Source organism: Crinia signifera, chromosome 9 (assembly GCF_055691185.1).
Source record: "Crinia signifera chromosome 9, ASM5569118v1, whole genome shotgun sequence".
NCBI classification, from domain to species: domain Eukaryota; kingdom Metazoa; phylum Chordata; class Amphibia; order Anura; family Myobatrachidae; genus Crinia; species Crinia signifera.
The window spans coordinates 7210416-7223236 of record NC_139225.1 but is presented as its reverse complement, the minus strand read 5'-3'; the positions used below and the strand labels follow the sequence as shown (position 1 = coordinate 7223236).

General features: G+C 44.1%; 1 protein-coding gene across 1 annotated transcript in view; it reads left to right on the top strand.

Annotated features, from left to right (window-relative positions):
- Window positions 1-12471, top strand: part of OLFML2A (olfactomedin like 2A) — a 60437-nt gene extending 47966 nt beyond the window's left edge. The window contains exons 6-8 of the mRNA XM_083160990.1: window positions 8317-8607; window positions 10237-10422; window positions 11369-12471. Coding sequence (XP_083017116.1) covers window positions 8317-8607; window positions 10237-10422; window positions 11369-11970 — 1079 coding nt within the window. The 3' untranslated portion in view covers window positions 11971-12471. The remainder of the gene's footprint in view (window positions 1-8316; window positions 8608-10236; window positions 10423-11368) is intronic.
- The last annotated feature ends 350 nt before the right edge of the window (window positions 12472-12821 follow it).

Below are 12821 nucleotides of genomic sequence, written 5' to 3'. Positions count from 1 at the left end.
TTTATTGTAGAATTATTATTATTATTATTATTATTATTATTATTACTACCCAGGGCCTGATGAAAAGTTGCCCTAGGCTAACACACATGTAGCCCCATTGTAATGTTGCTAAACACACATGTATGGGCACCCAGGGACTCATCATTCATATTGCCCATGTCCATCGAGGCGTAAATTCATCCTGGTTGTCCGTAGGCAAGTTGAAATTTGGTGACCCCCTCCCCTTAAAAAAGGTGTGACAATGGCCGGTGGATAGGGTGACCAACTCATCCCTTTAATCCGGGACACATATTAATTACACAGGTTCTGTGGCAGTTTAAAACCAGGTGAAAGCCAGCCACAGAACCTGTGTAATTAATATGTGTCCCGGATTAAAGGGATGAGTTGGTCAACCTACCGGTGGATCAGGGTCAAACTCACAAGATTCAGCCATCTGCAGAATGAGTAACTAGGATTAAAGAACCCCCCTTAACATTTAGGTGTCAGTGACCACCGCTGCACCATATTTCCTGCTTTTTGTTATCTTGCTGTGATCATTTGTGCGCTGGGGTCTGCAAAGCTATCGCTAGACTGGGACCTGCAGATAACTTGTCTGCATCCCATCCCATTGGAATTATACCTCCATTTTGGGAGAGATAGCTGGTCCGCAAGAAAACCTAGCAAGGATTTGACAATATGGCAGTGGTGCAGCATCCTGCAGGCTGTCCAAATAGCTACATAGTACAGTGTGATAATGCCTTCTATTATGAAAGAAACCTCTACACCAGGCATGTCCAAACTATGGCCCTCCAGCTGTTGTGAAACTACAAGTCCCATGATGCCTTTCCACAGTTTTGCTATTAGAGAATAAAAAAACTTCTGCAAAGCATGCTAGGATGTGTAGTTTCAAACCAGCTGGAGGGCCATAGTTTGGACATGCCTGCTCTACACAGTCTGTGAAAGCTCTACACAGGCTGACTCATCAGTTTTTACCACAGCTGCACCCAATGTCAGTGATGACTCGCATTGCATGGACAGTTCTTCCTCAGAGACCACTCCTGAAGTAATAGAGCCCTCTTGTATCACAGCGGACATGCCTATAGGTTCTCAGTGTACCATTACCAGATTGGGTCGTGTGTCCAAACCCAACCAGAAGTTCCAAGACTTTATTGTGTAATATCTTTTCTTTTGTTCACGCCTAACATTGTTGCATTTGTTTCACCTATGTTCTGCATCCTTCCAATTTTAAAGGGGGGATGTAAATGCATGTTGTGCATCGTGGGAGATGTCATGCTGAGGGGACTCACTTCCTGTTTATATCCTGTTACTTTCACTTTGTGTCTGGCCCATGCTGAGTTTTGCATTACATTTATGCTGCACGTGTTGTCCTGATTTGGTTGCTACACACCTACAAAAAGACTTGGGGGGGGGGGGGGGGGCTGAGATGGGGAGGGCTAATGTAAGTTGCCCCCAGTGCTCCCTCTTGATCTGGCTACCTGGCGCACCACACTGCAGTGAACAAACTAAAGCTCCCAGCAGTCCTGACCTTCTGGCAACAAGGCCTGCTAGGAACTGTAGTTTATTTACAGATCCTTCACTGAACTGCTTCTGTGTTAGCGGCTCCCACTGTGATCCAGGTCACATGCCCCCTAACCCGCTCTAGCTGCAGCCCTGTGATGACGTTTCCTGGGTTGCCTCGAAGCACTTGCCAGGTGCCCTGCATTGGTGGTCCTTGACAAATTCAAATTATTTATGGTCAATATAATCGGCAAAACCAGTGCTTGCTGCTTCTGCTAATAAAATATGTGAACAAGGAGAAGTGAATCCTGTCCCTCACCACATAACTGGAGCTGGGGGTTGACATATAAGCACAAGTTGGACCTGATTTTCATTTAACTTCCTCAGCAGTTTCCCGGGAGGACTACCATCAGATTTTAGCACTTTATGTGTCATTTTTACATGGGATTTATTGCATGTAAAAAGGACTCCCAAGGAGCTGCCAGAGGAGTTATGGGGAAATTGGATGCGATGATGGGCGCTCACACTGCTCATACAATTTATCTTATGTGTGGCACGTCCAACCTCTCACCTAATGCACACCGGATGTCAAACGCATGCAATGGGGACAATTTTCACCTGATTTCTCATCCTTCTCTGTCCGAATCGTGTGAAAAGTGGCCAAATCGCAATAGTGTATGGGCACTATAGCCAGACGATAGCTGGTGAAATTAATATTTTATTGATAATCGGACTTAAATGGTATAAATCACAGAGCATGGCTGTAGCATAGCGATAATGATCCTTGAAACTTGGGACACCGCAGGTGGCTCTGCAGGTCGCAGGTGTGTATTCCGGACACCCTGCAAGCCGCTTCCTATGCCCTGTATCTCGGCGGTGCCACCAATCCCCAGTGGATTAGGCATGAATAATATGAATCTATGAGGTTCGCCTGCAGCCTTCTCTACACCCCCCCCCCCCAAATGGTTTCTGCTCTTGACTTTTAAGGACAAAAAAACAGGACACATTCTAACATTCCAAATATCTAGCAGATCACATTGCAGACTGGTTATCTATAAAGTCCGTCTCCCCGCATAGCAAATAATATATTTATAGTGTCTGTAGGCATGATAATGCTACAGATAATCTGTTTTCTTTTTGTCCAGAGGAATGTGCATCAGAATACGGAATATAAATGTCATGATGAATTGATTAAGTCTTACTTTGTTGAGTAAATTCACGTGTTTTCTTGATAACATTCCAAATTCCAGCGGTTTCCCGGCAAACTCCGCCATTCTATATTCATTAGATCAAATGTGACGTCTGCTACATAAGCAGCTTCCTATATATTATGTATACGACTTTTGAGGTGCATCTTCTAGTGTCTAATTATCCCATGCTCTTTGCAAAGGTTATACAGTACATCTCACTGTACATTAGTCAGACCGACGACTGGCATTAATTCAACATTGATGGAGATGTCTCTTACCAGCCATTAGAACTCTATATTGAAAACATAAAAGTAGTTATTCAGATGTTGATGTTTGCAGAAAATAAGTACCTTACCATAAGTGTCTCTGTTGATGTCATTTATACAGTAGTTAGCAGTGTGTGGCGGCTCTGCTTCCACCTGCAGATGTTAGTGTCATCAATGTAACCGCAACGTAATATCATATCACCGACCTTTTACACCAGAATGATCGCCCCCCTCCGAATACTGCCAAGACAATCATGTATAACCAGAACTGAAAATCAGGCTTACTACACCCACATCAATGTCTATCCAAAGACATACTGTAATACATGGTACAAATAGCCTCTAAAAAAAGAGTATAACACATTGGTTGTAGTTATTTTATGGGGAAAAACATATACATACATTAAGGGGCAAAGGCATATTAGTCGTTGAGTTGCCACATTAGCCCACAGCTCCGGGCCCTTAAATGGAACCTATGAATTAGAATGAGGGCTTGTGTGTTATACTGTTTTCAGACCGCATATGCCGTGTCGCACCCGGGATTCGGACACAGGTCCCATCCTCAGAGCGACACGGCATATGCGGTCTGAAAACAGTATAACACACAGGCCCTCATTCTAATTCATAGGTTCCATTTAAGCGCCCGGAGCTGTGGGCTAACATGGCAGTTGCTGTGTCAGTGACATCACACGGGGTGGAGCTGAGTGGTGGCGCGTCACCGGGGCTTGGGAGGAGGCAGCACTTGGAGCTGACAGTGCTGCCTCCTCCATACTGTGAACGGGATCCGGGTCGCTCGACCCAGGCACCCGTTCACACTGCACTTGTCACGGGTAAGAGCCGTGTTCAACCCCGGTCATTACCAGGGTTGAACTCCTGTGTTGCTCGACCCGTGGTGGCTCTTTCACCTTGGTGGCTACGGTCTGCACCTAGACCCGTGTTGGGGCCGCTAGGACATGGCAATAACCCGGGTCTAGAGTGCGGTCTGAAAGCGGTATTAATGTGTGTTAGCCATGGGTTTGACGAAGGAGGAAATGGGTTTAAAATTAAATAGCTCAAGGCTATCCTCCTGCACAAGACTGTGACCCAGTGTTCTAGGCTAATCAGCCTATTGGTTAATCAGGACCTGCCCGTGGAGTAACCTACAGTGCAGGACAACTCCACTCTTGACAGAGATATCTCTCTAGTGTTTCAATTGATTGTTTTGTTTGTGTCCATAGGGGCAACAAACTACTGTACTGTAGCACAACGGCTGGCAGGAGCTAACATAAGCAAAAATATTTAATGAAGTAAAGCCCTTATACTCTAGATCAGGCATTTCCAAAATATGGCAACTGCCGGAGGGCCACAGTTTGGACGTGCCTGCTCTAGATGAACCACGTCACCACTGATATTGTTAGCAACGGGCGCGGGTGGACAATAATGCATACACACTGAACGATATCGTTCAATGACGTTGCAAGGACCCCACTGAACATGCAGGTCATGTAGCCAAAATTCACCTGCATGTTCAGACGATGGTAGGGGGACGTTCGTGGATGATAGTTAACGGTATTGAGCATACACCTTCGCCCTTCTGAGCGATATCTTGAAAAGATTGGGTACTGTGTATGGGGCTTAAGAAAAAAAACAGTGTTAAACTGTAGGTATATAATTCCTGCAGAGGCGGCTGTGCGGTGTGAAAGACACTGGCTGGAAGGGTACTGTATGGGCTAGGCATACAGATCCCCTTGCTACAGATTGCATGCAACTCATTAGTTAAATGTTTCTAGAATAAAATAGATAATATCCTCAGGACATGTATTGTAAATGCGTAGAGACTGCAGTTTTCATACTGTATAAAAAAGTTAAATAGTCTCTTAAATGTGCGATTTAATGAAAAAAAATCTGTATCCTTAGGACATAATGCGACTAGTATTTGGCATAGAAACAAATATGCTGAAAGATCAATTGAAAGGTAATAGAATCATAGTTAATGGTTATTAGTGCTTGCTGCATTATGTTAAAGTAGAAAAGTAATAAAGTTACTGACATATACATGCATCAAAACTAATGTGCAATGTTAGCAGGTGTCACCCCTTCTGCTCCGCAGCTGCTGTTAAGGTGTGTACACACGGTTAGATCTGGCATTCGATCAGATTTCAATTCCGTTCGATTTCTACTATATACAGTAGTTACATAGTTACATAGTAGGTGAGGCTGAATAAAGACTTGCGTCCATCTAGTTCAACCCATGTTTATAGTAGCTCATCCCTTGTTGTATAGTATGTTATGATATTTTAAAGACAGATTATGTTACAGGTACCCCTTTTACACCAAAAACCCTGGTCCGACCCTGGTCTTTGAACGCTGGAGTTTCCAGGGTCTGACCCTGCTTTATACTGCATTTACACAGCACTTCGACCTGGGTCGGACCTGGGTCTGCACCATTTACACTGAACCTGGGTCAGCCCTGCCTTTCCTTGTTGATATATATATATATATCTATATATATCTATATATATCTATATCTATATATATATATATATAGATATAGATATATATAGAGATATATATATATCTATATAGATATATATCTATATATATATAGATATATATATCTATATATATATATAGATATATATATCTATATATATATAGATATATATATCTATATATATATATAGAGATATATATATATCTATATAGATATATATATATCTATAGAGATATATATATCTATATAGATATATATCTATATATATAGATCTATATATCTATATGGTACTTGTTTCCTAGCACGGCCACAATCGTAAGTAATCGTGTCCCTTAATTAAGGGACACGATTACCCCGATGGACCCGATTTCTTTTGAAATCAGGTCCATTTTGCCGGCTAGGAAACAAAAATCGGGGGCATCGCGTCGGTCGGGACCATTAACATTGGTCCCGACGCGACCGACGCGATGCCCCCGATATTTGCATTGACTTCAATGTTAAAAATTTTTTTAACATTGAAATCTTGTCGGGAACGGTAAAATATCGGGGGCATCGCGTCGGTCGGGACCATTAACATTGGTCCCGACGCGATGCGACGCGATGCACCCGATTTTTACATAGGATTCAATGTTAAAAAATTTTTTAACATTGAAATGGTGTAAAAATGTAAAAAAATGTGAAATGGGTCAATATGACCCATTTCACATTATAAATGTCCCCGTCGTCGCCCCACGATAGACGCCAACCCGAAGCGTGGCGAGCGCAGCGAGCCCGCGAGGGGCGGCGGTACGCGTCCTCCGACCTTTTCATGCCCTACTATCCACTAGGGCGTGGAGTGAGAATAGAATAGTGTGGCGAGCGCAGCGAGCCACCGAGCCCGAAGCGTGGCGAGCGCAGCGAGCCCCGCGAGGGGACGCGGATACCTTCACAGGTAAACGCGTCCCTTCGCGGGCTTCACAGGTGTCCGTGGCGACGCGGACACCTGTGAAGCCCGCGAAGGGACGCGATTACCTGTGAAGGTATCCGCGTCCCCTCGCGGGGCTCGCTGCGCTCGCCACGCTTCGGGCTCGGTGGCTCGCTGCGCTCGCCACACTATTCTGTTCTCACTCCACGCCCTAGTGGATAGTAGGGCATGAAAAGGTCGGAGGACGCGTACCGCCGCCCCTCGCGGGCTCGCTGCGCTCGCCACGCTTCGGGTTGCCGTCTATCGTGGGGCGCTGTGTACGCGCTTCAATTTGGGGGGGTTTGGAATTTTTTTCATTCAATCCAATGTAAAATTGGGTCCCAGGGACCCAATTTACATTGGATTTAATGAAAAAATCGGGTCAAAAATCGGTCGGTCGCGTCGATCGCATCGCATGCGACCAAATCGCATGCGATGCGATCGACCCGATTTTTTTCAGCACGACCACCCCGATCTTAATCGGTGTGGCCGTGCTAGGAAACAAGTACCATCTATATATATAGATCTATATGGATCTATCTATATAGCTTGGAGGGGGTAGAGGGGGGAAGCTGTCCCCGGGTGCTGTGAGGGTAGAGGGGGGAAGCTGTCCCCGGGTGCTGTGGGGGTAGAGGGGGGAAGCTGTCCCCGGGTGCTGTGAGAGTAGAGGGGGGAAACTGTCCCCGGGTGCTGTGGGGGTAGAGGGGGGAAGCTGTCCCCGGGTGCTGTGAGGAGGAGGGGGGTCCCTGCAGCTATTGAGGGGTGAGGGGGTACCTGTCAGCCTGACACTATGATTGCCGGCGCTGCCGCTGCTGTATCTCCCCCCGGTGGCCGGTCCTTGCGGCGGATGGACAGTCAGTGTTGGCGGTCCCTCTGGCGCAGGGGAAATAGTACTATTTCCCCTGCGCCAGAGGGACCGCCGACACTGACTGTCCATCCGCCGCAAGAACCGGCCGCCGGGGGGGAGATACAGCAGTGGCAGCGCCGTGTCAGGCTGGCCGCTGACAGGTACCCCATCTCGCCTCAGTAGCCGCAGGGACCCCCCTCCTCCCGCAGCACCTGGGGACAGCTTCCCCAGCGCTGCACGCTGTGGACCCGCTGCGGGTGCCTGGACCCGCAGCGGGACCATTTACACCGCCATTTACACGGGTCCCATCCGGGTTCTACCCAGGTCAGGACCTGGGTAGAGGACCCGTGTAAATGGACACGGATACCCCCCATTTACACCGCCGAGGATCCGGGTCTGACCCGCCGCTGACCCGGATTTTTCGGCGGTGTAAAAGGGGTATTATTCATACCCATGGATGTTTTTAACCAATAAATGTTTATCCAACCTTATTTTAAACATATTTATAGTGTCGGCCGACACCACTTCTGCAGGAAGAGAGTTCCAAAGTTTGACTGCTCTGATTTTTTTCTTATAGATGAACAAAATCTTTTTTCTTCTAATCTAAACTCGTGCCCTCGCGTCCTAGATTCCTTTCTAGTAGAAAAAAGGGTGTTTGACAGTTCCTTATATTGGCCCCTAATATATTTATACATGTTGAGCATATCCCCCCTTAAATGTCTTTTGTCTAGTGTAAACGTCTTTTTCTTTTCGATTTCCACTATACGTGATTGCGCATTGGGATCCTTCAGTAAATGTGTCCATCAGTAAATGTGTGTGTTTTAGCCTTGGAAGCCCAACATCGATATATACAGTATATAGTAATTTTCAAATCGATCAACATCGTCCAAAAATCGACCAACATCGACCTTTAGTAAATATAGCCCGATGAATGATTACAAAACTGAATAAGGTGATTTTGCATTTTTTAAATGTACAATTATAATGTTATTACTTTTACAGAACATATCTATAAGATAAGATAAGCTTCCGGTATACCTAACCTGTATACTAGAAACATCCAGACTGCATTTATCATTTTGTCTTTGTACTATTTGCAGAGAACACCGGCAGACTGACTTTGCGAGGTGAGAAGCTGGACGCCAGATCAGAGGGAAACATTTCAGAATCCCACCCGGTACACGAGGAAAGGACTGTGGAGACTGAGAAAACTCCCACAACTACTATCACCACCACCAGCACCACAACGACAGAACCCACCACTACCACCACCACTACAACTGAGAGCACAACCACAACCGCCATGGCCAAAACTACCACCCAGACAGAATACTCACAGACGGCTGTGTCTTCTACCGGGCTTGGTTCTGAAGCACAAAACATTAATAAAGGTATCGGGAAATCTGGTAGATAGAAGAGATCTTTTAAAGCGCTCACTAATAAAATTAATGAAATAAGGCTCGGGTCTAATGAAGAGTCTAAAATATAGGTTCAGTCTGCATATTTAAGCCACACCTTCCAAGACACCATGACTTGGTATTAGTGTATCCGGATGGTCCATCTTCTGGTTACCGTCTTATGTTCAACTCTCAGGCAGCGTTGCCACACACCCGAGCAGGCACCTAGATTGTGTCATTGTGCTCCGATATCTGAGGCAAGGTGTGTGGAATGATGTATGCTGAGTCCGCCAGTCATAGCCAGATTAAGGGTGGGGAGCAGGGCATATTGTATTGCCCTCCTTTGTCAAACCCCCCCCCCAAGAGCACTGACATCACTAACTGTCCCTCTTATGCAGCAGCAGAAACAGCCAATTAGAATACCAGCAGCAGGACAGTATACAGTGCAGGATGAGATACAGGAGTATCAGGTTTTATGAGCTACTGATGTATCTTCCCTACCAGAGGAGAGTTGGGAGAGTGGAGAGAGCTGTAAGTGATGCGGGTTGCAGCTTTTCCTCCTCTTCCCCACCTAGGTATCTGGGCATTATTAAACTATTAGTTTAAAGCTAATATACACCATTGGTTTACATTTAATATGCACAATCCATACATCCCAACATAACCTGCTCCACTAGGGACAAAATGCTCTCTACTTGGTCTTTCGTCTTATGATTGCCATCCTGATATCTCCGACAATCTACCCTACCCCTCAAGCTCGCTGCCTAGTCACCCTCGACTCTGAACTGTCCTTTGTTCCCCACATTCAATCTGTCTCCAAATTATGTTACATGTATCTAAAATATGACCCTATCCCAACATTTACTGATAGACACTCACTAATGGGCAGAACTTAGCATTTTAAGGAGTAATAAAACCAGAACAGTTGGGAATAACCAATAATCAGGGATTTGTGAATAAAAGGGGAAATAAAATTATAATAATATAATACAAGGAACCTACATTAATGTATATGGAGTTTATCTAACTCTATAGTAATGTCATTTACTGGATTAGAAAGAAGCTCTGCCTTGATCAAACAGACAGGCAGCGTATCAGATGTCAGAGAATGCTATACAATAAGTCTTCTGATTCAATTCCAATGTCTTCTGGATGATTAATTCAGGAGAAACAAGGCCAGCTGTATGGGGACATTTCTAAGTTGTTTCAGACTTGTGTGATTGATTAAGAGACAGTGACATTTCCTTTCTAAAAACCGCTTGCAGGCATTTGGTGTATCCGCGTCTCAGCAGCTGTACAAAATCATTATTCAGATTTTTTTCTCCATACTTCTGATTATAAAACTGGGTGTATTAAGCATTGTCTTCGGCGTAAATTGACTAAGATGGGAGTTCTATGGAAGATGCAACACCATTTTAGTAAATTTACACATGAATGTTCTTTGGTTGGTACTTGTGTTGTGTTTAAGCTATATTAATGGGCAAACTTTTGTTTTAATATCCCTTTGTGGGCCCAGAATAAATATTTATTCTTTAAAAAGTTTTTTTTTTCCTTAAAAAGACCCCGGTTCTAGACGCGTTATTGTAGAACGTTTGGTCTGAAAGGCGTCTTCTTTTCTCCCAGTCAGAGAAGGCGAGTGTGAAGGCACCATCGCATCAGTAGAGGCTCCTAAGAAACAGCACAGTTATGGTCGGAATGAAGGAGCCTGGATGAAAGACCCTACAGCAAAGGATGGGAGGATCTACGTCACTAACTATTACTATGGCAATAATCTAGTGGAGTTCAGAAATCTCGACAATTTCAAACAAGGTACAAAAGCGATCAATATGAAGCTGTTCCAATGGTTTCCCCACAGGTTGCTTTATATTTTTGATAGATTTTGTGTTTTTTAATACATAGTTAGCCACATCTTCAGTTGAGTTTGATAAATTACAGATAAAATGTTGTGTAGGTAATACAAGGGTGGATCAATAAGTACCTATTTAAAGAATGAAGACGAAAATTTTTCGCAAAAATGCGGCAATACCCTTTTCCCAACTTCCCGGCCATTTCTTTAAACCCTCTAAAAGATATGATTTGTCAAACTCCCGTAGGCTTCTGTCTCGACAATGACCTCCTCATTTGAACTAAATAAAAAATTCCCGCAAGCCAAGTTTTCAAGTTAGGGAACAGAAAGAAATTGCAGGAAGCCAAGGCGGACGAGTACGCGCAATTCCTTGTGAGGAAGCTGGTGCATTGTCGTGGTGGAAAAAAAACGGTACTTGTTTCCTAGCACGGCGCCCATCGCATCGTATACCATAAGACTAAATATGGTATACAATGGGATGCGATGCGACGCGATATTGTACAATAAAATATTGTATCGTATGCGATGGTATACGATTTTTTATTGTACAACCACCCTGATGGGTCCTTACAATGTTAAATGCCCCCCCCCCATTGTCAAGGCCACCCCCAGGATCAACGCCAACCCGAAGCGTGGCAAGCGCAGCGAGCCAGCGAGGGGCGGCGGTACGCGCCCTCCGACCTTTTCATACCCCCACAGAACAGAACATCATGAGAGATGGAATGTCAGAGATTGTCTCTCCTTTATTTAAATTATGTGTCTGGCTGCAATACCTTTACATTCGAAACTGTATACATAAAGAAAAACCCTTGTGTCAGAATGAATTATTTGCACTCCCAAGAGTAACGAGTAACATTGTATAGTAGATTGGTTTTTTTTTTTTTTCATGCTCTACATCTTCTGTTTCAGGTCGTTGGAGCAATCTGTACAAGGTCCCTTACAATTGGATTGGCACGGGACATGTGGTATTTCAGGGGTCCTTTTATTATAACCGGGCATTCACCAAAAACATCATCAAATACGATCTGAAGCAACGATTCGTAGCAGCCTGGACACTCCTGCATGATGTGGTTTATGAAGACACCACCCCATGGAAATGGAGAGGACATTCGGATATTGATTTCGCTGTGGACGAGAGTGGCCTCTGGGTTATCTACCCAGCCGTGGATTACGATTACTCGCATCAAGAAGTCATAGTCATTAGCAAGCTTGACCCCAATGACTTATCCGTGAAGAAGGAGACGACTTGGAGAACTGGCCTGAAGCGCAACTCCTACGGAAACTGCTTTATAATATGTGGAATACTGTATGCTGTAGATGTCTACAACCAAAAGGAAGGACAGATTTCTTATGCCTACGACACTCACACCGACAGTGAGGCGGATCCAAAGTTGCCTTTCATTAATGAATATGCCTTTACAACGCAGATTGACTACAACCCCAAAGAAAAAGTACTGTATGCTTGGGACAATGGGCACCAGTTGACCTATAAAGTGAACTTTGTCGACTGATTGAATGAATAGCTTGTTAACACATAGGTCAGTCCTACACAAAGAAAGCACTTTTACCAATCGGTTCTAGCATATTGCTTGAGGAGCATTATTCTCTGGCTGAGGAGAAAATAACCCAGGCCATGAAGAGTCTAATGGCCTAGAAATGTGGTATGTGACTAATCCATTGTTAAGAAGCTGAACAAAATTGTAAAAGCGTGAATGGACATAGGATGAATGGTTCACGGTATAAAAGGAAAAAAAAACATTTCATTGTCAGCCTTTTGACATGCTATATTTTTTCATTTAACCCCAATGAAGGAGCTGAAACAAACGTAACACAAAACAGTTGGGAGCAATTTCTCATACAAAAGGACCACCAAAGAAACCCAGGCCCCCCCAGCTTCATTTTTTTTTTACTTTTTTTTTTTTACCATTACGTCTAGGGTCAAGCAGCATTAATACAAGACAATGAACATTTACGTTGTGCAAATAAATGTTTTATTAAAAATTTTAATAGTATTTAAAGTGGAATAGTTTTCTCAGTACTGTCAATATGTAGTTGGCCGGCAGACACATACATATTTAAGGACAGCGTGGTTCTGCTTCGAGTGTTTTTTGTTTAAATCAAAAAGCCCTTTAACCATGCCAACAGTTTTTTTTTTCTTCCAGCACGTCTTTATTTAAAATGAAACACAAAGTGACATGAGTGTACTTCACTGCTGCAATATATGGTTCACATCAACAATCAAAACTTTATTGGTTATTTCAGTGTACGATAATGGTGATGCCAAATGCCTTTCTGTACTGAAACTATTTTGTTTTGATCCTTTTGCAGCCATCCTGATCTTACAGTGTGCAACCAGTAACTA